At 39.2% G+C, this 25,658-nt stretch overlaps 3 protein-coding genes and 1 long non-coding RNA gene across 11 annotated transcripts in view; 3 read left to right on the top strand and 1 right to left on the bottom strand.

The window, feature by feature from the left end:
• The window catches only part of LOC109418545 (uncharacterized), a 30,025-nt gene extending 28,870 nt beyond the window's left edge, over positions 1-1,155 (top strand). For all 3 annotated transcript variants that reach the window (XM_062859139.1, XM_062859138.1, XM_062859140.1), the window contains exon 4: positions 12-1,155. In XM_062859139.1, coding sequence (XP_062715123.1) covers positions 12-962 — 951 coding nt within the window. In that variant the 3' untranslated portion in view covers positions 963-1,155. The remainder of the gene's footprint in view (positions 1-11) is intronic.
• LOC134284084 (uncharacterized) overlaps positions 1-25,658 on the top strand; it is an 816,516-nt gene that overhangs the window by 146,897 nt on the left and 643,961 nt on the right. The window lies entirely within an intron of this gene.
• Positions 9,902-14,310, top strand: LOC109418544 (HIG1 domain family member 1A, mitochondrial). 3 transcript variants are annotated; one of them, XM_062842300.1, is made up of 3 exons: positions 9,902-10,110; positions 10,345-10,833; positions 13,640-14,310. In XM_062842300.1, the coding sequence occupies exon 2, from the start codon at positions 10,476-10,478 to the stop codon at positions 10,764-10,766; it is 291 nt and encodes a 96-aa protein (XP_062698284.1). In that variant the 5' UTR covers positions 9,902-10,110; positions 10,345-10,475; the 3' UTR covers positions 10,767-10,833; positions 13,640-14,310. The 3 variants fall into 3 exon arrangements, with proteins under 3 accessions (XP_062698284.1, XP_029712892.1, XP_029712893.1); XM_029857032.2 differs by having other exon boundaries at positions 9,905-10,110; positions 10,482-10,833; XM_029857033.2 differs by lacking the exon at positions 9,902-10,110 and adding an exon at positions 10,147-10,276 and having other exon boundaries at positions 10,482-10,833.
• LOC115259167 (sal-like protein 3) lies at positions 14,812-24,669 on the bottom strand. Of its 4 annotated transcripts, none has more exons than XM_029859681.2 (3): positions 24,566-24,669; positions 24,416-24,500; positions 14,812-24,333 (listed from the first exon to the last, which is right to left on the bottom strand). In XM_029859681.2, exons 2-3 carry the CDS (start codon positions 24,436-24,438, stop codon positions 23,340-23,342), a joined length of 1,017 nt encoding a protein of 338 aa, XP_029715541.2. In that variant the 5' UTR covers positions 24,439-24,500; positions 24,566-24,669; the 3' UTR covers positions 14,812-23,339. The 4 variants fall into 4 exon arrangements, 2 of the variants coding, with proteins under 2 accessions (XP_029715541.2, XP_029715542.2); XM_029859682.2 differs by having other exon boundaries at positions 24,416-24,497; positions 24,566-24,619; XR_009995611.1 differs by having other exon boundaries at positions 24,124-24,333; positions 24,405-24,497; positions 24,566-24,632.

Raw genomic sequence — 25,658 nt, forward strand, 5'->3', positions numbered from 1 at the left:
TGGCCTTGCAGGAAGCAACTAATCTCAAGAAGCATTACGCTTTCTCCTATACGGTGAAGGACTCTGCGTCGGGAGACGACTTTTCACACACCCAGCAACAGCAGATCGATGGAGCGGTCAAAGGCAGTTATAAAGTTCAACTGCCGGACGGACGAATGCAGATCGTTAAATACATTGCGGACAATAATGGCTACCGAGCGGATGTGACCTACGAGAATGACAACGGTCAAAATACGTTCAACCACGTGACAGCAGCTCCCACAGTGATCCAACGCCCCATAGCAGCAGTTCCAGTCGCATCACCACTAGAATCAGCTCAACCCATTTACAATTACTACAAAAGACTTCAACAATCCCAACAATACGTCCAAAGGCCTGTCCCTATTCGACAAGCGCGTCCTCAACAGACGATCTACTACTCTCAAGCAACTCCAACTCAAATCCCTGCCCCTTACTACCCTGCCCAATTGAGAGTCAACGATGTCAAGATCCATAGCTACAATACCGGTCCACATGCCAATTCTCTAATCAGATCTACCATAGCTCCGTCTCAAGGATCTTACATCACATATCAACCGGCGTCGAACATTGCGTACGTTTCCTCTACCCCCAATCCCGTTCAAATCCAATCCAACACCTTGGCGCAAGCAGGGCTTATTCCGGTGGTTGTCACAACGGCCCAACCTGCGCCTTATCCCGTCTACAGAGACATCAACGTAACTCCACCGAGCATAGGGCCAACACTCCGTCGAACAACCATCTACGCCAATCAGGCCACACCCCGACCCATCGCTTACACCCCGGTGGCACCTGCTGCAGTTCAAAGCAGTCAACCGGTGGCGGACTACGACTACGTACAAATTCCGGCCAGCAACCACGTGTACAAGCGGAACACCGACAAGGACAGCCAAGTCACCAAAAGTTCTGTCCAGTCGCAACACAAAAAGAAATCCCTAGAATAATAGGGTGCGTTAGCGAGATATTCAGTGAATAGCACTCTAATCAGCGTATGAATCTCTATTAGATTAGGTAGGGCAATTGCTCTCGATAATTAGCGGTAGTGTCTGTTGTAAATAAGAATTCCTAATATAAATGAAATTTATCACAACAATCCAAACTAGGTGTCATAAAGCCTCTTATGCATGAAGAACGAAAAACGTTTTCATCATGATGACTGCCAAAAATATCGCGTTCCCGATTTTTTGATCAATCATTTTGCTAATTAGCGACGTGTGAATGTCTGCTTCATCTTTGCTTGCATATCTATATAATTAACTATCCATCGGTTTCCACCCTCAAGAAACTGTGCGATTTGCGTTGCACTGTTAGTGAGGACATCGTGAAGCACATCACGGAGGTGCAAGATCTCCCAACTACCAATAAAATAGCTAAATATCAGCATGTTCACTTTGAAAACGGGCCCCCGAATTCAGGAGGACTCTAAAGACGGACAGGTTTCTAATACTTTTTTTTCATTATTTTTTATTCATAACCAATTCATAACAAATCCCAATTTGATGGTTGATTTTATCCTAAAATTCCTCCCAGATTGAGGTATTTCGCATAATTAGCACACGGCGTCAACCCTAAATGGTGACTCGTCGCCCTGAACAAATGCGAAATTAAACAGGAGTATACCACAATATATCAAAGTAATGGTCGCAGTGGCTTAAATCTCAACAAAAAAAAAACGCAAGCTTATCGCACAAACTGTCTTTTTTGTGGAGAATCTTACTGCTGGGTTGCCAAATTCTATTACCCTTCAAAGTAGGTCGCATGCTAGAAAAGTTTGAGAACCCCTAATGTAAAGGATTCTTGAAGAAATTTCGAAAGCAATATGATTTTTAAAAGAATTCATTATAAACTGCCCAAGCATCAGAACTAGGCGCTGAATAACAGTTTCTTAAGCTAAAGTTTGCTTAAGAGTGGTTTGTTCCACTCTTATATAGCAAAAATGTTTGTTGGGTGCCTGGATTATTTCTCGAGGAATCAATGGCGGAAACCCCTCTCAAATAAAAAAAACAATGTTCAAAAGATTTTCTATAGATTTCCTTGGAGGAATTTCAGCAAACGGCGTCAACCCTCAATGGTGACTCGTCGCCCTGAACAAATGCGAAACTAAACAGGGGTATACCACAATAGATCAAAGTAATGGTCGTAGTGGCTTAAATCTAAAAAAACGCAAGCTTATCGCAAAAACTGCCTTTTTTGTGGTGAATCTTACTGTTGGGTCGCCAAATTCTATTACCTTTCAAAGTAGGTAGCAAGCTAGAAAAGATTGAGAACCTCTGATATAAAGGATTCTTGAAGAAATTTCTAAAGCAATATGATTTTTGGAACAATTTATTATGAACTGCCTGGATTATTTCTTATGGCGGAAACCTCTCTCAAATAAAAAAAAATCTTCAAAAGAATTTCTGGGGGAATTTCTTTTGCACCCTCCTGAGGAAATTTGTTCAGGAATCGTTTGAGGATGAATGTGTTCATCCTTGTGGGATTATCTGAAGGAAAACTTCGAGAAATCTTTGTAACGTGAAAGAAAACGTTGGAGAAAGAGATTTATTCCTTACTGGAGTTTCTTAAAGGATTCTTTAACGAATTGTGAAAGAGGACTTAAAAAATCGCTAAAGAAAGCTTTGGACGATTTTCAACAGCAATTATTGGAAAAAAATATTAAGAATTCCTTGCAAGAATGACTAAATAAATACTAGTACAAATTCCTAGAAAATCCTTGAAAGGACTTTTAGAAAAACCGTTCAAGGCATATGCCTGAATGTCTGAAATGCTACAAAAATGATCAAGCACGCCGTAAAATTCGTCACCCATGATTTGGCGCCTACATCAGTGGTCTAACAACTCTTCGCGCGTTAGGTACCCTACACACTATTCAAACCGTTTGACCAACATTGCCACCGCCCCCTGGTTGGTCGAACCAGCGAATGTTTCTGCAACCGTATGACGAACTGCCAAATCGTGTTGCACCAACATGTCACTTTGGTTGCACCAACATCATCCCCCATTTGAAATGTGTTTGTGCAACAACACTACACACGGTACGATTGGTTCGTCAAACATTGGCTCCGCCCACCGTTGGTTTGAGTAAAATCAAACTGGTTTGATTTTTGCCGACCAAACCGTCAACCGTCAAATCGGTTTGACGAACTGGTTCTAATATACCGCTTAGGGCCGATTTCTTCACCTCGGCTTAACCCGTAAGCCAGGCTTACCCATATAGTTAAACCTGGCTTAACGCCTAAGCCAGGGTGAAGAAATCGACCCTTAAAGAGTTGCCACATATGATGTTAGGTAAGCTGAGGTTAGTAAGCTGACTGATGGGGCACGGGAGCTATTGCTATAATCAAAATGTACGCGTTACATAGACATATTCTAGACGGGCTATCAGGAGAAAAACGAGTATTTAAGAATATAACACCAATCTATCATGTCGGAAGTAAGGCAACGTGTTATGTAATTAGAGGTGTAAACATTTTTTTTTTCTGCGAACATCAAAAACACGTTTAAGTCTATCTTTTGCATAAATTCACATACACCAGAAAACGTTTCACACACTTAGAAAAAATGACGGATTACGGTAAAATTTTACCGTAATCTCAACAGCTGAACGTACGGTAAAAAGTTCGGTGATTTTTCAAACCACCGAACGTACTGTGAATCTCAGGAAAATGCATCTGTCAAAATTACCGGAACGTTCGGTACTTTTTACAAATTTACCGTAAAAATCGCAGAACGTTCGGTATGTTTGTTTACGAATGAATTCTCAGCGGCGTCGGTGGTGTAGTGGTAAGCGTGGTTGCCTCTCACCCCAGTCGGTCTAGGTTCAATCCTAGTCGACGCCGTCGGTATTTCTGAGACAAAAATATCTGATCACGCCTTCCCTCGGATAGGAAGTAAAGCCGTAGGTCCCGGCCCATGTGTTGATGGGTTCGATATGTAGGGTGTCAGGTGTGTGTGGATGTCTCCCTGACCGTCCGTGTTTAGCTTAGTACCAGAAATAGGCGGACGTTAAACTAGAGCTGATGCCGAACGGTGTCGGCTCGCCAGAAATAAGAAGAAGAAGAAGAAGAAGAAGAAGAAGAAGAAGAAGAAGAAGAAGAAGAAGAAGAAGAAGAAGAAGAATGAATTCTTAATATCACTGAACGTACGGTAAATTTTACAAATCCACGGCGATTTTATGCGAGCACAAAAAAACAATATTTTCATAAAAACGTCCATCATGGGATTGAATTCATGACCTTCTGATCAGGAACCACACTTACTGCCACTGTACAAGAGAGTCTTGCTTGGAGATGATGCGCAAATTCTAATAGAACTGATGCTCAAAGCTGCTGGCGTGGGTGTCAAACGCATTTTACAGTAGCACGGTAAAACAGTCCCATCACCGATCTGTTCGGTAAAATATTCACAGGTCTCCTGTAAATTTGTCTGATTACAGCGGTTCTTCGGTGATTTCTCAGATTTCACCGATTTTCTCCTGCAATTTCATCGATTTCGCCGTAATACTGTAGTTTGCTTGTTTACACACCAAGATTCTGATTTTCCAGCTCAGTAAAATTTTCGCTGAGTTATGTAATTTTTTCATCTTTTTACTGAGTTTTCAACAGCAGATTTAACTCGGTACACTCGGTAATCAATATTTACCGTTCATCAGTAACGATATTTACCGTTCATCTGTAATTTTTGACAGTTCATTTGCAGAACTCGTTAACTTATTTACAGAGTATTCAGCAAAAGGGATAACCGAGCGTACCGAGTTAAATCTGCTGTTGAGAACTCAGTAAAAAGATGGGGAAAATACCGAGCTGATCTTAGTGTGTACAGACCAGTTTCGGTGAATACTACCGAATACTGTATTTTATCCTAAGTGTGCAGTCTTATGTTTTTTTGGAAACGTTTCTGTGCATCAAAGAACAAAAGAAAACGTCTATGTTTAACGTACTGTACATCGCAAAACATCAGGGAACCGTTTCATACATCAAAATACATCAGGAATCAGTCTGAATCTTATGTTTCTTACATCAACATATATCAGAAAAACGTTTGAATCTAATGTTTTGTACATCATAAAACATCAGAAAACGTCTAAAACTGATGTCTGAATTGACGTTAACATACATCACTAAACATCTGAATCGAATGTTTTCTACATCAACATACAGCAGAAAAACGTTTGAATCTAATGTTTTCTACATCAACATACATCAGAAAACCATTTGAATCTAATGTTTTTCACATCATAAAACATCTGAAAACGTCTTAAACTGATGTCTGAATTAACGTCAACATACATCAGTAAACATCTGAATCTCATGTTTTTTACATCAACATACATCAGTAAAACGTTTGAATCCAATGTTTTTGCACATCATAAAACATCTGAAAACGTCTAAATCCAATGTTTTTTTTACATCAACATACATAAGAAAAACGTTTGAATTTCATGTTTTTTGCACAGCAAAAAACATTTGACAACGCCAGGTTTTGATGTTTCGGATTATACCCTTGACATCTAAAAAACGTTTGATTTCCTGATGTATACATTATGTTACCTTGCATAAACACATCTGAATCGTAATGTTTTCTAATGTTCAACATCAAAAGTACATCAAACCTTCATGTTGATGTATACATCGAAATATAATGTCAGGCTAATGTAAATTTTTATTCGGGATTGCAAAAAGAACGCTTAAATAAATTTCTAAAACCAAATCTTGAAGGAGTTCCTAAAGGATTCCTATGGGAAATTGCTGAAGGGATCATAAAGCAGCTCCAAAGAAACCTTTTTTTGGAAGCCTTTGAGAAATTCTTTATTGAATTCTTGGGAATATTATGGAAGAAATTCCATCGGAAACACTTGGAGGAAGCGGAGGATTTTTTAAAGAAATCCTTGAAGTAATTCCTAGATCAATCGTAAAAGGTATCCAAGATAGAGCTCTTGGAGTTCCTCATTTGGAAAAAAAATGCTTGATGAAAATATTAGAAGTTTCGTGAACAAAATCTGAATGGAATTGGGTTCTTTAGGGGTATCCGGATTATTTCATAATCGGATTCCCCGCCCAAAAATTAGTCGATAGATTGTGCGATATTTGCCAGAAAACCGTTCGCCAGAAAACCACCCGCCAGAATGACAAACGCCCGAAAACCATTTGCCAGAATGTACCATTTGCCAGAATACTATTTGCCCGAAAGTACCATTTGCCAGAATGTACCAATCCCTAGAATTTAATATCAAATATTAAATTCTGGGGATTGGTACATTCTGGCAAATGGTACTATCAAGCAAATAGACATTTTCTCCATTTTCTAAGAATTATTTGAAACTGATGTGATTGTGAGAATTTGGTCAATATATATCCGCCCATTAACATTAAAAATGTCGTCAGTTTCAATCTTCTACAATAATTTAATATGTTCACTGCTAGGGTGATCTCTTGCTTTGTTTCGATAAAGGACGACTAGGGCTAGAACAACGAAAAGAACTGGAAATGATTCACCGGTAGTTATTGAGCAAAGAGAAAATCGATGAAGAAAAATCGATCATTGCAGATACGCCTGTATGATACTAAGCGTGGGACTTCGATGTAACTAGGCTATAAGTATTATGCGTTGCGCGAAAATTTGTACGCGCAAGCGCCCATACATCTCCGCCTGTAAGAAAAATGATTTCGGTGTTTTCGGCGCAGTATTCCTTGGCCAATTCGCGCACTTATTGTAGAAGACACCATAACGATTAAACATACCAGCGGAGGTCTATTAGCGATTTTGCACCTTTTTCGCTCTCTATTTTCTTGCAATGGGTAATACATACGTCCACAAACATCTGGTATGGTAAAAAAAAAACCGCTGACCGAAGTCCATTAGGCCGAATGGTCAAGCGGTAGAATGATGATCACGAATCGCAATTCAGTGATTATGGAACAGGAATCGGAACGGTTTCTTAAATTTGTTCGGTTTTCCAATAATTAGCTGATACTTCTACAATATGAATATTGCCTTATTGTTTTACCGTAATCAACAATTAACGTCAAAATCTAGTCTTGCTCACTAAGAAGAACAGCCTATGTTTAAAAGTAGGCAAAATTCACTAGTTGAACATCAACGGTTTCGTAGCAAAAAACTATTTTTCTACAACGAAACTATTCTATCTAGTTCAAATAGTGAATTTTTCCTTCTTCTACACACAGGCTGTTCTTTCTAGTTTCATCGTAGGACTAGTTTTTGTCATAAATTGCTGATTATGTTAGAACCATAAAGCAATATTGGTATTGCGAAACTAATAGTTTAATTATTGAAAAAAAAAAAACAGATCTTAAGCTCGTTTATTGTTCCTATATTTATTACCCATTGCAAGAAAATAGAGAGCGAAAAAGGTGCAAAATCGCTAATAGACCTCCGCTGGTATGTTTAATCGTTATGGTGTCTTCTACAATAAGTGCGCGAATTGGCCAAGGAATACTGCGCCGAAAACACCGAAATCATTTTTCTTACAGGCGGAGATGTATGGGCGCTTGCGCGTACAAATTTTCGCGCAACGCATAATAAAAGAAGGAATGATTCCAGAGTAAGATCACAGAGAACAGACATCCAAGTCCAGTTCCGAAACTGTGTAAGGAATTTAACGGTCATTTGAAATCGGCAACACAAGTGGCAATAGCGTGGCGCTGCAATCGGTTAATTTCCCATACTAATTTAATTCACCACTTGAAATGTTTCAATTCACCACTGACTGTGGCAATATGGTGTTTGGCGGCGTTAGTGTTGTCATCGTGTATTGGTTTGCAACCTTACTCAAGTAAAGATTCAAATCTTTACCACTCCTTACACAACCTTCCGAATGAAATTTGTTCTAGCCTGGATGTCTGTTCTCTGTGGTAAGATACAGTAGCTCCAACTTCAGCCATTATTTTAACAGCATAAAAGGAGAAAACGAGAACAAAATATGGCCATTCGGCAAAATAACTTTTTGACCTAATGAACTTCGACCAAATGACATTCGACCCAACGGCCTTCAGCCGAATGCCCTAACACCATTGATATTAAGATTCTATAACGATAGCCGGAGCGCCATTAGCCATAATACCATAAGCCCAAATATGTTAAGCTCACACGTTACAATCACCGTGATAAGGGAATATATTGGTTAAAAATGGCGCAAATAAACTAAGAAGTTCATGCAGAAAGAACAGCAGATGATTAAAAGAAGGAAAAAAACTCTACTGGAATTATTAGAAATAATTTCCTCAAAAACAAGCTTTTTATAGCATTTGATCAAGTGATATTCGGCCTAATGGTCATTCAAGCTTGCGATATTGGGGGTACTGGCTTTCGGGCACGATTTATGTTTCAATAAGAATATACCGCATTTAGTTCACTACTGGACTGCGAACTGCGACATTATAAGTGCGAAAACGTAAATAAAAGTGCGCGATTGCATCAAATCAGGTTGATGTCTTCGGCGCACTATTTCTTCAATCTATGGAGAACAAGTGCTCTGAAGACACCGCGTTGATTTGATGCAATCGCGCACTTTTATTACCGTTTTCGCACTCGTGAAAACTAGTGCGATAGTCCAGTGGTGAACTAAATGCGCTATATTTTAAATTATCATTAGATTACGTACAATTCTGGATTGAGAATTAGAGACGAACCAGCCAAGGGCTGAAAGTCTCTCTAATAAAGACAAATCAATCAATGGTTTGAGAATTTTGGAAAATTTCTGGGGAATGGTAAATTCCGGCAAAAAGTTTTCTGGGAAATGGTTCTTTCTGGCAAATAGATTTCTGGGAAATGGTATTTTCTGGCAAATGTCTTTCTGGCCAATGGCATTCTGGCGAATGGTTTTTTGGCAAATATCGCACAATCAGTCGATATCCAAAATTGCATAATTTCTGGACACCGGGAACTATTTTTAAAATGTATTTAAAGTTTGTATGGGGATTTTTTTTGTTCGGGTCGAACTGTCATTTTATCGATTGAAGTGTCGTTCTATCCACGAAAATTAAAACTGTTTTGTTAGTTTAACCATCAAAACAAAGGTATCGGAATCCAATAAAATCACGTTATACTCAGAAAAATGAGCTCTTTCGATTGGGCTATAGAAAATAGCAATATTTTATTCACTAAACAACCCAATTCCAGAAAACTGAAGCACGCAACACGCAAAAGATCACCAGGAAGAATTCCTATACAACATTATTTGAAAAATTCCTGGGGAAATCATGTATCAAATTTCTAATGGAATACTTGAAGAATTGCTTGATGAAATCATTGTAAGAAATTCTAAAAGAATAATTGGATCAACTCTGCACGAATCTTTGGAGTAATCGCAAGAGGATTTAATGGATAAATGAATTCCTTTAGAATTCAGTATTTAGTAATTATCTCATATAGTAAAATTGCAGATATTTGCTAAATGTTGCCAAGTTGATGGGTCCAGCATAATTTTATGCTCAATTTTCTGCAAAATTTCCCGAATTTTAGCAAAACTTGCTGGTAATCAGCAGAGTTCTCACTGAAAGAATCAGCGAATCAGCTAATTTTGCTTACGAAAATGTGTGCTGAAACCTTCTGCTTGGAAAAACATTAAATAAATTTTATTTAGGTTGAGCGTAACATGATTTATGCACGCGTCCTTCATTTTCGTCAGCGCTCATCCCGCTCATCAGTCAGCCTCTCGTGTTACGATGTTACGAACACTCCCATAAACTCACATACGAAAGTCCCGTTGGAACAGCTGCTTTTTGTTTACAATTTCCAACCACAGTTGCTCGGGTGGTGTTTGTGGAATCGGACAGAACCGCTAGTCAGCTGCCATCATCGTCATCAGCCATCATCGACCACGGGGCAACGGCAACCACTAGCTGTCACTGAATGAATCGGCGCCGTCGCGACGTCCACGCGTGATGAAAGTGTGTTTGTGGTGAGGTGATTGTTGAGCATCAAGCATACGGGAGCGTAGGTACAATTTGGCGAGGAATTGCATCACTCCGCTTTTTTTTTGCGAACCCCGTTCTCCACCGGAGCTACACCCTCCCCCAATCGACAACCCCGTTGGCCAGGTTGCATCGTTTTGCTGAACGTGCCGTTTATCAGGTAAGATTTGAGACCCCAGCGCACTGCACTAGTTCCATTCCATTGGGATTTGCGTGACGTAACTCACCTTTGGCGAGATCGACGACGTCGCTTTTAGTAAGGGGGAGGTTGACCTTGAACTAGGAAACTGAGTTATTGGGTGTCATCCTGACTAGGCGAGCATCCGGTGAGCACGAGTTGGGCTGTTTGGTGGGGTGTGCGTGTGCTTGTAGTGGATTTTTTGTATTTTTCCAGAGATAATCACCGCCTTGCCTTATCTTTCGAGAGCTGTTCATTCCAATTCATTGTCAAGTTGACCGTCGAACCGATCGGATTAATTTTCGTTCTCACTATCTGTTCTCTGAATTACATTTACGCGGTGCAATATGCAGAGATCTTTGGCCATGGTGAACCATCCGGGACTGGAAGAGGAGAGCGGCGATAAGCTGGCCCGTAAGGCGCGGGAATCTCCCTTCATGCTTATCGGTCTGGCCGGACTGGTGGCGGTGTGTGGCATCGGTGCGTACAAGTATAAGAACCGCGGTGAAATGTCCACGTCGGTGTTCCTGATGCAGCTTCGTGTTGCAGCACAGGGTACGGTTGTGGGGGCATTGTCACTAGGGTTGGCTTACTCGATGGCCAACGAATACCTTTTCAAGAAGAAGGACGACAACTAGGATGGTGATGGGCGTGTCGCTGAAGTGTGCTGTTGTTCGAGCTCATTAGGAATTAAGTCGATGATTGGTAAGTGGAAAGTTATTTTACTGAAAGTTGTTAAGTGATTGTGATTATCTTGTTGAATCGACTTTCAATAATTAGATAACATTATCAGGGTCCCCGCCAAACCGAGAAAATTGTTAGTAATTTCGGATTTGTTTTATCTTATCAACGAGATGCTCTGCATCAATTTAGAATGCTAACTGCACTTATGAAAGTTATATGAGCAAATTGGAATAAGGCCAATAATTTCTCAAGGCTCTTCATGAACAAACTCTTCCAGGAAATATTCCTTTGCTTCTCAAGAAACTGTTTAAGGAATTGTTCAGTGATCTCCAGAAATTTTTCTCAGTATTCCTCCAAGAATTCTTTCAGGAATTATTTTTAAACTTTTTGCAGGTTTTCCTTCAGAAATTCCTTTTGATAACTTCCGAACTTTTTTTTTTTCCAAAAATTTCTCAAAAATGCCTTCTAGAAGTGTTTTGAATAGGCATTTACAGGAATTCTTCCAGGTATTCCATCAGAGATTTCTTCAGAAAATCCATCTGACAGTAATTTCTTTGATAATTCCTTCAAGAATTCCTCCAGCATTTCTTTCTGAAATTTCTTTCGGAATTCCTTCAAAAATCACTCCATGGCTTACCTCATAAATTCCTCCAATGATTTCATAAATAGCTTCAACAGAATCTCTTCCAGGGATTCCTTCTCAAACTCCGTTAGGAAGTCTTCCAAGAATTCCTTCAGCCAGACATGTATTGAGGATTTTTTGCAAAAAATCCTTCAAAGATCTTCATACCGTGAGGTCGCCATTCACCGCTCATTTAACGGCATTTTCGTAAAGTATATGACATTAAAAATCGACGTTTGCGAATATTGCACTTTAATTTACGTTAACATCTCAACAATTATGTTGTTATTATAGAAAAAAATATAAAACGATTGTAAAATATGTTTACAGCCGAAAAAATAAAAATTCAAATGTGTAATCTCTTGGCTCCTATTACCGCTCATGCATCCATTCACCGCTCATAATGGATCCATTCACCGCTCACTGGATTATTTTTTCATGGAATCACAGAAACTATTCATTTATAAAAACAAAATAACTTTTATTTACCAATGTATTGATGATTCATGACGTTCAGTTCATCCTGTTTTGTCAAAATGGAACCTTTAACGGGTTTTACCTGTTGGATATTTTTCCCGCTATTTGCCCTGAACAGTTCCCATGTTGTCCTGCAGCGCAGTGTGAGAAATATTTTTTGAGAACGTGATTTCAGGTACACCCATATAAAAACTTGATGAAATGAAAGTTTTTTAATGTGGCAGCATGTTACATTCACTTTTGTTATGATACTTTACTAACATTTGATCATTTTTGTATGATTGACCCAAAATGAGCGGTGAATGGGGCATGAGCGGTGAATGGCGACCTCACGGTATTAATCCAGAAATTTTTACAAACATGCTAGCAGGAATTCCTCCAGATAATCCTGCAGGAATTCTTCCAGTAATTGCTTCACGCAATTGCGTAGGAATTCCCTCAGATATTCCTACGGGAATTTCTTCTGAGATTTATTCAAAAGTTCCTCTGGTGATTTTACCAAAAAATCTCCCATAGATTCCTTCGTCATGAATGTCTTCGAATTTTTGCAGGAATTTATCCAGGGGTTTCTCCAGAGTTTTTATTAGGAATTTCTCAAGGTATCTTCTAGGAATTCCTGCAGTGGTTTCTCCTGAGGGTTATTCAAGTATTCTTATAGAAATGTCTTCATAAATTCCTCCTGTGATTTATTCACAATTTTCTTCAGGGAATATCCCGGATTTCTTTAAAAATTCCTCAATGAATTCCGCCGGTTTCATTTGTACAAAAAAAATGCAATAAATGTGTAAATTTTTTGAGGAAAAACACTTTAGAATAAATGGTTGTGATCTGAGAGTTGTGATAAGCTTTTGGAATTGCTGAAGCAGAACCACACAAACAAAAATGTAAGCGCTCTCAAAAATCCAATTCAGCGCCGATTTTCATTATCTGGGGCTTTCGAAACATATGAACTTCTAGATTCTAGAAGAAAATTCTGAGTTACTTTTGGCGTCTTGCCAGTTTTTCCAAGGAAAAGTCCTGGAGAAATATCCAAGAGGTATTCCAAGATTAAGCATCCATGAAGAATGTTCAATCTTGAAATATCTCTTGGATATTTCTCCAGGACTTTTCCTTGGAAAAACTGGCAAGTCTCCAAGAGAAACTCAGAATATTCTCCTAGAATCTAGAAGTTCATAACTTTCGAAAGGCCCAGGGAATGAAAATCGGCGCTGAATTGGAGTTTTGAGAGCGCTTACATTTTTGTTTGTGTGGTCCTGCTTCAGCTATTCCAAAAGCTTATCACAACCATTTATCCTAAAGTGTTTTTGTACAAAAAATTGTTTTTAAGTGAAACATAAAATGTTCTAATGAGTGTAATCAGTTTCGTACCTTTTAATTCCGCCCTATGTTGCTTATCCTTTGACAGATACGCGTATTTCGACTACCACTTGTAATCTTCCTCAGTGTCAGTTATCCACCAGTGGATAACTGACACTGAGGAAGATTACAAGTGGTAGTCGAAATACGCGTATCTGTCAAAGGATAAGCAACATAGGGCGGAATTAAAAGGTACGAAACTGATTACACTCATTAGAAGAGGGTATTCTGCTTAGAGGGTTCGAAAAGTCGGTACAAGATCATAAAATGTTGTTTTTAGTTTTAGTAAGATATTTCAAAATCTCTATTAGTTTTCACCTATTATCCAGACAAATGAGACTTTCTAACGGTGTCCTTTTCACTTCCTTACAGTTGTATATAAGTATTAATCATCCCTAGGAGAAAACCCAACCATATTTATTAGCCCTTTTCGAATGATCGTTGTAAGTATGTACCTACTTTCCTCCCAGAAGGACCCGGTAAAAGCCATCCTTCCCAGAATGCGGGTATAAAGGCATAAGGCGAACAAGCAAGTGAATGATCAAGGATCCTCCCGGAATCACTGTGATTTTAGCGCAAGAATAGTTAAACTACGCGATAAGTGGAAAATCATCAAATAAATAAAAGTGAAATTGCCAACAGACGGACAAATCGACTAGGACTACCGGCGAACGAACACGAAAATAGTGCTAAAGAAGAGGCAAAACCATAATAGGTATAGGAACAAGTGCACGTGTGACCCAACCAAAGTTATTCGCGCGCGCAACTCATTGTGACTCAGCATAAACACAAAAATCAATCTCTAACTTTCTGTGGTCGCTTACACGCGCACTTCTCTGATGTCACTGATTAGTACATATGCTGGCTGGTAATACAGACACAGTAGATAGCTAAGATCGGATTAAGCTTCTTGCAAGCATAGAGAGATGGTTTTTAGCACATTGACGAGAAATTGGTCAGACGAAGATTCATACTAGTGTCTAACAGTTGCCACTGATTATAGTGCACATAAATAAAGTGTTCTATTTAGCATGATATGAAAATTCCCACATCTATTTCATGGTGCGACCGGTTACGACAAATCGTATGATGACTGCATTGGAAATTGGACTATAATCGTACAACGCAGTTTCCACTTTCCCCGAGACGTGAAACGTAAATCTTGCCACGTGAGCTAGATTTTTGGCCATAAAACCCAGAATGAATAGTGCATTCGGTAATTCGCTCAATTCATAACACATTTCTCGGTACGTTCGACTATTTATAGAGATAAGAAGGCACATGTTCGTGTGACGTAGTTACAGTCTGCATATAAGGTTGTTACTACCCACGGTCGTCGTCTTGACCTACGTATATGCATGACGCGTTGTATACATATAAAGCTAGATTTGGAAGGATTACGAATTTGACAATGATAATGAATAATATGCATTGATTGAAAGACTCCCATCAGAGGATAAACTGCATTATAATTTATAATTGACCGGCTATTTGCTTCATAAAATAAGGAATGTGATATCGCGTCAAAATTAGACAATATAATCTCATAGAGTCACTCGGAAGTTGTATTCCTTTATTACACAATTAGTTTTACAGATAGTATCCGCTACATGTATTATTATTTTTTATCATTTAACGTCAAATTCTCCATTCTGCAGAGCTTCCGTAAACTTGCAGATTGTTATACGAAATTCTTACATTGCACTTTGAACCTAGAGCCGCATTTACGAGCAACAAAATGTTTGTACCTGAACCTTCAATTTTGGTTAACATTGGTGCCATTGAGACAATTTCTTCTTATTTGGTTTATGGCATATTGGTTTCTTCAGCAAAGTTGCACCAAATAAGTTCCTCTAACCTTCTAGACATTTCGTAATATTGCGAGTACACGTCTAAAACTTTTTTTTGTCAAACAAAAATAATGGGTCAGGCGCACTCATTTTTGCATTCATAAATATACCTCTAGACCCATTGGCATTGCAAACAAATTTAGATCTATTCGTTTGGATTTTCCTTCACTCACTTGATGCGTCCTATGTGATTTTTTAGGAAATGAAGAAGATAGGTATTCTTTCTCTTATTTTCTTCTGGATTTACGTCCCAATTAGAACATAGTCTGCTTCTCAGTTTAGTGTTTCATGAGCACTCACAGTTAATATTTGAAAACATCCTCCCCAGATATGTTGATGCCCTATGCCCAAAGATGAAAATCATGTTTTCTAAAACTACAATTGCAAAATAAACGAAAATCAATTCATCGGAATTTCGCTTATCATCCGCTGGCGCATCGGATTTCGGAAACATCGGTGGGTTTCCGTTGCCTCAGTTTCTTAATTCTTTATGCGACTGCGCCGTAATGAAATTTGGTCGATTATTTATTAGGCATGTGGCTCCCATTTTCATCCTATGAAAAACAAAGGATTGTAGCTCTGTTTGTTTTGTTTCTTATTTTTAGGGTGGGGTGGGGCAAGATGGGTCGCGGGGCAAGATGGGTCAGTGCCATTTTCGGGCACATTACTCATGTTTTGATTATGTTGATAATTTTGTTAGATGACCAGCATGAATATACAAAAGTTTGGGGCATTGATTGAAAAATTATTCACTCTCATTGGAAACAAAAAATAAAATGGTTTTTAGCCATTTTTCTTATGCGATACATTCCATATAATCTCCATATAAACGGTCGCGGGGCAAGATGGGTCACCTTCAATTTTGAACGTATTTTTGGAGCATTCAAAAGTTATTTATTTTTTATTACAAGACTATCTTATAAATGACTTCAATCAAGCGGAATGAACGCCCAAAATTATAACATAAAGTTATCACAGACAAACAGACGTAACACTTCGAACATTTTTCGGTTCAAATCATAGTAACGAAAACATATTCGCCCAATGCTAAAAGGCCTATGTTTGGCCGACCACCAACTAGGTGGCGGTAGTGAACAAACGTCAAACTCGAACAAAAACGATGCGAGCGCCACGGTTGGGCAGTTGGCCAACTATCAAATTTTGAAAAAGACCGTTAAATCGGTGTACGATGTGAATTATCAGAGTGTTACGTCTGTTTGTCTGTGAAGTTATGATAATTTTTTAGTGAAAACATCGATTTTCAAGTCGCCTTAGGACCACTCAAATCGTAACTTTTTTTATATTCCAAATAAATTTATAAAATGTTTACTAGTAGCTCTTGTTTACTCAGTATGTATATGGAGCATATATGAATGCGGAACAAATCTTATATTTTGAGGTTTTTCGTTGAGAAAATGTGAATTATTGAAAAGGTGACCCATCTTGCCCCGCACTTTTTTCACGGCGCAAAATCGATCACTTTTAAAAACTGCTTATTTAACATCATATTTTGTATTTAATGAACTTTTGATCGACTTTAAGCATAGTTAACTAGTGTATTAAACAGTAGCCGACGAATACAAACCAATACGATTTGTATTTACAAAGTTATGGTGATCCATCCTTAGGTGACCCATCTTGCCCCGCCCTACCCTATATGTTTTTGTTGAGAGTGGGCACGCATGAAAACACAAAGAACGGAATCAATCGGTGCGTGCCGTAATCGCTTGTTTTCGAATAGAATGAATATGAGAGCGAGAGATTACTGATGGCACTCATACCCTATGCTCTGATATACAAGTTCGGAAGAGTGATTCGGTTGCCGTTGAATAACAGGTTGAATTCATGTACTTTGTACTTTGTACAGGCTGAGGACAACTATAAAAAAAATCTCGCCTAATGTAATATTTATGGCATAGGTATGAGTAACTCTCGCTGAGATCGGCCCATTGTCTTAAAAATGCATAAGGTGGTGCCGAAAAAGTAAGGAAAATGCAAATGGTTACTCAAATTGATGGACCCCCTGTTAGAGCCACAACCATTTTTGCGGACCTCTCGATTTTGGTCAAATGATAGCTCGTTTGAAATGAACGATGTTGAAAAGAGGAAAGAAAGAGCTACTATTTACAGTTATAAAAAGTTGGGTCAGCCATATTGATTATGGCCGCCTTCTTGGATTTTTATACCAAAACTTTTTTTTCGCCATGTTGCTAACCACCGATTTTCGAAATTTGTACATCAATAGGCTCCTAAAGGCCTATCTCAATTTCTGCATAATTCGATCAAGCATTGATCAAAACGACATGTTTACTCATTTTTTTAGTATTCCTATTAGGTAAAGCCCATAAAATATATTTTCAAAAATTTTAATAATTTTTGCAACACTCTTTGTTTAGCACTAAATTTTGGGTAAATTTTGTTTACCGTGTATGTCAAACAGGAATATTTATTGTCAAAAGTGAGCCAATGTGGTGTCTTTTGCAACCCGCCGTTTCACTTTCGTTACGTCAAGGTTGACCTCGAATGTCAAACAAGACCTGCTCATCATTATTTTATTTTCAAGTTTATTAACTATTCTGTTATTGTTTAAGTTCGGAAAAATTACCATTGAGATCAGAAAAGCATGCTCTTTCGTGTTATGTAGCAAAACCGGGGAAATATTTTTCATTTTAGGACCCTATTGAAAGCTGAGATATTTAATAACAACAAAGATGTCTTTTTTCCTATCAAAAAGTATCTGCAGTTTTGTAAATCAAGCCACGTTTTCTCCATACATTTCCATTCGCACCGGCAACGACATGCAACAGCATCAGAGTAGCCTACATGTATATACATGCAGCAAAATTTGGTACCCACGTGCAGTAAAATTTGGGAAAATCGAAGGTTCGTTTCCGTTTATGACTGTTTCTTATTTATGCGGGCATTACTTTTTTTGTGTTTTGAAGCTGAAGGTTTGAGCTTTCCATTAGTGAATTCAGATTTTGAAAATTCGTGTTCGTAAAAACTGCGAAATAACGCTGCATTTATGTAAACGACCGGCACCTGGCCCAGTGCGCAAAAGTGGCATGATTTACAAAACGGCAGATAACGTTTGAAAGAAGAAAAAGACATCTCTATTTTTTATATGTTGTGTATAAGTGTCTCAGCTTTCAATTGATGCAAAAATTCTAAAAATCGGTGGTTGGCAACAAGGTGAAAAAAAAGTCATGATATAAAAATTCAAGATGGCGGACGAAATCAATATGGCCGACCCAACTTTTTATAACTGTAAATAGTAGCTCTATCGATCCTCTTTTCATCAACATTTCGTTTTGAGGTTGTTTCTGGAGAATAGATTCGAGTTATAATGGTTTAAATGAGCCACCATTTGATCAAAATCGAGAGGTCTGCAAAAATTGCTGTGGCTTTAACTTACGGGGGGTCCATCAGTTTGAGTAAACAAATGTGTTTTTCTTACTTTTTGGCTTTCAGGACTTTCAGTAAATCGACAACTAAAACTATTTTGAAGACAAGATGTAAATAGTGGTCCAGTTTCACCGGGAATTACTCATATATATGATACTTATATCAATGTTACCATTGCACTTAAGGCGAAACTGTATACATTTTCACATTTTTTGGTTCTATGTCTTAATAAGGGGGCAATGTTTTCAAAATCGGTTTCCATCGTTTCCATACACAGTTATAGAAAGGATCAAGAGCAGTACTGGCATGAATGAAGTAAAAACCGGCCATGTTTTTTAAACAAAATGATCAAGTTTGGAGATTTGTATCTCAAGTTCTAGGGCACCAATCAATAGAAATTCCAACTACAAGTTGAAACACACAAAAGCTCAACGAAGGATCATTCCTTTGTGAGGATCAGCCAGGTACATGCATAGTCTAGTGCAAGCCGAGCCAAACAAGTCAGGGAGAACGACTGGCACCTGGAAGTTCTAGCGTGGACACGGAAATGTTGTAGATCACCAGTGGATGCTGGCGAGAACAACGGGAGGACAGTTGCTTCCGAATTTTGACGGGAACGTTAAGGAATGGCCACTGTTTTTCAACCAGTACCGGCTTACAACTGCAGCAGATGAACACACGGGAATAGAAAACGGCGTAAATTTACAGAAATGACTCGGTCAACCATTGGCCCAAAAGCGGAATACAAAGCAGCAGCAATCAAATGTTGGATATTTAAAACGTGGGCAGAACGAGCAATTTTCGAATGAATTCCGGGAGCTACGAAGCGCTACAAAACTGAAGTCTTCAAGTAAGCTGAACAACTGTCATATTTTATGGATTCTGATGAATTCGAGACGACGGACAAGCTGTGGAACCTCCAACGCTAGACGAGGCCAAGGACGAACTCCCGGTTGAGGTTCTCAAGCACGGTAGTGAGCAGCTGTATCAACTCTTACACCGTATTATATTGAATATATGGGAAGAGGAAGAACTGCCTGCTAGTTGATTGGATGGTCTCATATTGCCTTCTATACAAAAAAGGGCACGGACTGGAGTAGCCGAATTACAGAGGAATAACACTTCTAAATTCAGCGTACAACATTTTGTCCGGAATTCTATTTAACAGGCTGAGACCGATTGAGGAGTCCTTCGTCGGCGAAGATCAGGCGGGTTTTCGTGAGGGCCGATCAACGACGGATCAGATGTTCACCCTGCGGCAGATTCTCGATAAATTTCGGATTAGGCCTGTCCAGCTTTTCAAAAATGTTCTCTGATTCTCAAGTCCACCCCCATATTTTGATTGGCATCCTAAAAGAAATAACTGGTCAAAATTTCAGACAAATCCATTGAAATTAAGAGGTGCATCAAATCAATTTTGTGTTTTTCGACTATTTTTGAACTTCAAAAAATCAAAAGTACACTAAAAAATGTCAAAACTCAATTATTTTGGCAAAAATTGAAAGCTATATATGTTTGCTACAACTTCTCCGAACAACGTGTGCCAATAAAATTGAAGAAAACATGTGTAATTATTACATTTGTAATCAGAAAAACCTTAAAAAGTTGATTTTTTGATAGATTTTGTTCTGGAACACCCTAATATTCGTAATAAGTTGGATTTTTTAAACGGCATCATGTTCTCTAATGTTTTTTTTTGGTTATTTGCTTCTTTGACACCAATGCTGTAGGAGTTGAGCAAAAATTACTAAAATTCGTGAAAGCCAAATGTGTCCTAAAAACTAGCTTTTCGGGTGCAATCACGCTTTGGCGCGCAAAAAGTGGCATCGCGTCAGCATTGATATGATAGCCAACACCCTGTGATCACGGTTGTTTGTTATCATCCGTGGTAGAGAGTAGCCAAGGCAAACTACAAGGAAGCAAAGCTACTACGTTCAGTACAATTTCGCGCCACAGCGTGATTGCCCCCAAAAAGCTAGTTTTTAGGATACATTTGGCTTTCCCGAATTTTAATATTTTCTGATCAACTGTACAACACTGTACAACTTGCAGACCCATCATCTGTTTATTGATTTCAAGGCGGCGTACGATTCAGTGAAGAGAAACGAGTTGTGGCAGATTATGATCGAACATGGTTTTCCGGCGAAGCTGATTAGACTGATTCGTGCGACGCTTGACGGTTCGAAATTAAGTGTACAGGTTGCTATGCGGATGAAATTTCGTCATCGTTCATAACCTTAGACGGGCTGAAGCAGGGCGATGCTCTCTCGAGCCTACTGTTCAACATCGCGCTGGAAGGAACTGCGCGTCACAACACATATACTCCTGGGCTTCGCGGATGATATAGACATCATCGGGATCGATCGTCGGGCCGTGGAAGAGGCGTTAATACCTTTTAAAAGGGAGACTGCGAGGGTTGGACTAATGCTTAACACCACAAAGATCAAAAGTACATGATTGCTGGTGGTCAACGTCGGTCCAGCAGCCGTGGTAGTGGTGACGAAGTAGTGAAAACTTTGATGTTGTAGACGAATTTGTTTATCTTGGTACTCTAGTAAAGAGGTTCCCAAACTTTTTGATACTGTGGCGCCTTTTGAAATTTTTAAAAATGTCGCGACGCATCAACAAGTTTTGACAAAGACGCTTTATCATTTTCACACTTGATCGGTGTTAAAGTCAGACCGGACCATGCATTTTTCAATGATTTTGGAAAACGTTCTGCAAGCATCTGGGATCAGAGCGCCGCGGCGCAGAGTTTCGGAAGTACTGCTCTAGTAACGTGCGATAATGATGTTAGCCGCGAGGTGAAAAGACGGATTGCAGCTGCGAAACCAGCTTTAGTCCCGTAGGCTGAAAACGAAGACAAAACTCGCGTTATACAAGACTCCGATTCTTCCGGTCGCTTAATACAGCCACGAATCGTGGACGTTGAGAGAAGCTGATCGGAGAGCCTTTGGAGTCTTCGAACGTAAAGTGCTGCGAACAATACTCGGCGGTAAACTGGAGGACGGCATCTGGCGTCGTCGCATGAACCACGAATTGTACCAAGTACCTACATATACAGGGTGTTAGGTTCCTGAGTGCAAACTTTTTAAAGGGTGATAGAGGACCATAAATGGTGAAATAAATTGTTCTACGCATATGGTCAAATCTCAACCGTTACGTAGTTATTGAACTTCCCATGTGTTTGACTCTTATTGCCTTAACTGGCTATAACTTGAAAATGGTCAAACTTATCGAAGTTTTTTTTTTACCCTTATTCGAAAGATTATTGAATTTTCCATCAAATGGCATCTTTGAATCGATTGGTTTAATTAAATAACTAAGTTTTCTAGAGCAAAATAGCTAAAAATAGTGTATTTTTATTGGTTTTTGTCAATTATCTTTGAAACATGCGTAATAAGTTGTGGCCCCTGTTACACTCTACATTTCGTTTTTTGACACAAAACTTCTAGCTCTTATTATTTACTTGCAATTTTGATTTAAATGTGCGGCACAATGTGCAAAAAAGTGCTTTCCTTGACAGTTGCAAATTTATGATCTGAAATGCGATGTTAAAATCGAAATTGCAACAAAACGATAAGAGATAGAAGTTTGATGTCAAAGAACGAATTGTAGAGTGGAACAGGGGCCACAACTTTGCCTAAGAAAGAATTTTAAATTATTACGCATTTTTTCAAAGATAATTGACAAAAAAAATAAAACACACTACTTTTGAGCTATTTGCTCTAGAAAACTTAGTTGTTTAACTAAACCAATCGATTCAAAGATGCCATTTGATGGAAAATTCAATAATCTTTCGAATAAGGGTCAAAAAACTTCGATAAGTTTGACCATTTCCAAGTTATAGCCAGTTAAGGCAATAAGAGTCGAAAACATGGGAAGTTCAATAACTACGTAACGGTTGAGATTTGACCATAAGCGTAGAACAATTTTTTTCACCATTTAAAAACCTTTTTGCAGTTGTGGAGGACCTAAAGGCTCTAAACGTTCAGGGTGACTGGAAACGATTGGCTCAGGACCGATCCGCCAGTGGAGGCGGATACTTCATTCGGCGTAGACTCGCCGCTACGAGTTGTAGACCACAAAGTATCAAGTACGGAGATAATTTTCTCGTCGGTTTTCCGCTCGCTTTTGAGACTCCGAACCCCAAGAAATTTCATACAGTGCATACCGAGCACTGCTCGAAACTGCTCAAATTGATCAGAAATTAGGCTGAATGAAAAGATATTTTATAAGGTGTTACTGAATATCTCATCGAGTGTTACACTGCCCCCACTCGCATAACAGTCCCATTTGCAAAAAGGAGGAATTGAGAAAACGGCATTTGAAGTTTGAAAACTTGTTTCCATATAAAACTTTGAAAAATCGCTAAAACTTGAAAAATATTTCGATCATCTCGAAACTTTCACAGATTGCTTTGCACATGAATATATAACTGCAAAACATATTATAATTGCTACAAAGTTGTTCAGTTTTGTGTTTCGTGACACAAAAATTCATGATGGGACTGTTATGCGGGTACTTTTGATATGGGACGCTCATGACTTGGTATTTTTTTCACACATTGACATAAAAATTCGTAATTTTTATTATTGTATTTGGAAGTACATCGAAAATGATGACTATTCATAACATTAACTCAAAATTGATGAAAAGTCAAATGGGACTGTTATGCGAGTGGGGGCAGTACATTACCTAATTAAAAAATAATTTGTTTTCACTTATCCCACATTTCCTGCACAATTCACCAGGACGAACCAAATGAGTGATGGACGATGCAAAATCCCCAAGCTTAAAAAGAACCCCCTCATTGCTTACATAGGTGCCGACACATTGTGCTTCATTTCCTCGGGTGGCTCGTGAAACAGCCGAACGTGCTTGGTCATATCTCGCTGCCGGGTGAAAACGCGGGAACAGAACTCACAGTGGAAAATATCGGACACCGAGGCGGACGCGTTTGGCCCGTGGTATCGCTCGTGGTGCTTCTGGAAATCTCGCCGCTCGGAGAACTTTGCGCCGCAGTCGTTACACGTGAAAGGTAGGGTCAAGGTGTGCAACCGGAGATGCTTTTTGAGATTTTTGTCCGTCGTGTAAGGCTTTTTGCAAATGGGGCATTTGACCCCGCCGGATTCGACCACCTTCTGGTACTGACTGGTGCGCACTTTCGGAGTTCCTGGAGTGGTGGCGGTGGTGGGCGCAACGCCATTGACTGAAGAATTGGCGATTCCCTTTTTGGAAGACGTCGCTGGCAGATCCAGCATGTTGACCAGCTCCTCCGGTAGCCGTTCCACCGGAAGAACATGTTTAAATTCCGTCTCTATGTCTATTCTAGATTCGGTCTTTGTCTGGATGTGATTGGAAGGGGCTGCAGGGGCAGGGGTCTCGCGAACCAGCGATCGAGGGTGTTCCAGGTGGGCCCGATCCCGCGGATCATTCGGCAATCGGAATTCGTATCCTAAAGCCGGTTGCATCAGCGGATACATGTACCCAAAGCGTCGATCGTCCATTTGGTTCTCCGGTTGTTCACTTTTCTGAATCGGGTTGCGGTTCACCTCACTGCGCTTCTGTTTGACAATCCAGTCGTTTTTCCTGCAACGATCACAAAACCGCTGGAACTCCTCCAAGGCAAAGGTGCATTTCCAGCAGATTGCACAGGTGAAATCCTCCTGGTAGGAGATCTGAACGCCGGTCCACTGGTAAACCTGGTTGATTATTTTCTGATTGTGATTGCTTCCTAGCGGGAAGATCGGAACCACTTGTTTCTGCGAGAAGCACAATCGACAGTACGTAGCTGGATTAACATTCGGTCTAGAACGAACAAAATGCCGATTTTAGAACCCCAGTCCGCCATCGATTACGATTGATACTACATTGCGTACAGTAAACTTACACATCGCACACATTAACGTTCATGTCGATGCGATAATCCAGACGACGACACTTCAGCCGGGAGAACTACCTGGATCGTTGCTCTGCTGTTTAGTTGAAATTAAATCAAATTATATCTGGTTTTAATTAATTTAACTATTATTAAACATACGCGAAGAAAAATTTTAGCACTTTTTGTAAACAGAAGCTTCGGTTTTTCGGGGGAGGTTGACAACGACTGTCAAAACACGACGTCTCCGCTCCGTTCCGCGCGCACCCTTCACCTCTCTTCTTGTAGTTTTCTTGCAGCTACCTACAGCGGGGTTCTTCTGGGACAGAAAAGTCGATTTTTTCAACGCAGTACACGGAGGGACGAAAGGACTCGAAAGTGAATAGTCTATTTTACGAAACGACAACAGTGTTGATATTGATATTAACACTCACGGGCTTGGGCGCAACCTCCTGTCAAATTTTCATTTATGAAATGAGCGATCAGCTGATCCGAAACGTCTCGTAAAATGGCTCATTCAGTTCATTCAACTTCGTGGTTTGTGCACCCAAATTTGAATGAGCCATTTTACGAAGTGACAACAATGTTGATGATGATATTGATTTTCACGGGTTATTGGACACTAGCTCCTGTCAAAATTCATTCATTAAGTCGGCTCGTAAAATGGACTATTGGTGTTTACACTCATTCCTGTTTTTACACGATTGATGCGTCCGCGCAAAAAAAAAAAATCGTGTCAAAAAAGTTCGTGTAACTTCAAGAAATTGTGTAAAAAATCCGAAGGAAATTGTTTTACGCGATTTGCCCTCCGCAAAAGGCCAAAAATTGCGTAACTTCGAGAAAATCAAAAAGTCGTGAAAAACTAAATTGGGTTAAAAATCGTGCAAAAACAGGATTGAGTGTATACCCTGATAAAAAATATCATAAAAATACGATAAATTTTATTGTTACAACACCATTTTTTCGAAAATTATTCACCATTAAACGTATTGAAATTTGCACAGCACACTCACCATCACCCCTATTGTTCTATACCATTCGGCGAATGGTAAATGGCACTTTTACAATAAAAAATGGTGGTCGTTATGTATCTTAACCATAAAATTCTGAGAAAATTTTCATACACTTTTTCGTGAAAAACAATAGAATGTATTGTGTTTTTATGAGACATTTTTAAGGCAATTTTCAAAAGAAAACAATATATCTTAATGTTTTTTCATTGTTCTTACAATACAAATACAAATAACCCGCATAG

Source organism: Aedes albopictus, chromosome 3, assembly GCF_035046485.1.
Source record: "Aedes albopictus strain Foshan chromosome 3, AalbF5, whole genome shotgun sequence".
NCBI lineage: Eukaryota > Metazoa > Arthropoda > Insecta > Diptera > Culicidae > Aedes > Aedes albopictus.

Excerpts from the sequence above, each read along its gene's own strand:
- LOC109418544 (XM_062842300.1), top strand. The coding sequence starts at position 10,476 with ATGCAGAGATCTTTGGCCATGGTGAACCATCCGGGACTGGAAGAGGAG.
- LOC115259167 (XM_029859681.2), bottom strand. The coding sequence starts at position 24,438 with ATGAACGTTAATGTGTGCGATGT. Across the intron at positions 24,334-24,415 it reads AACGTTAATGTGTGCGATGT|ACCGAATGTTAATCCAGCTA; the intron begins GTAAGTTTACTG and ends TGTTCGTTCTAG.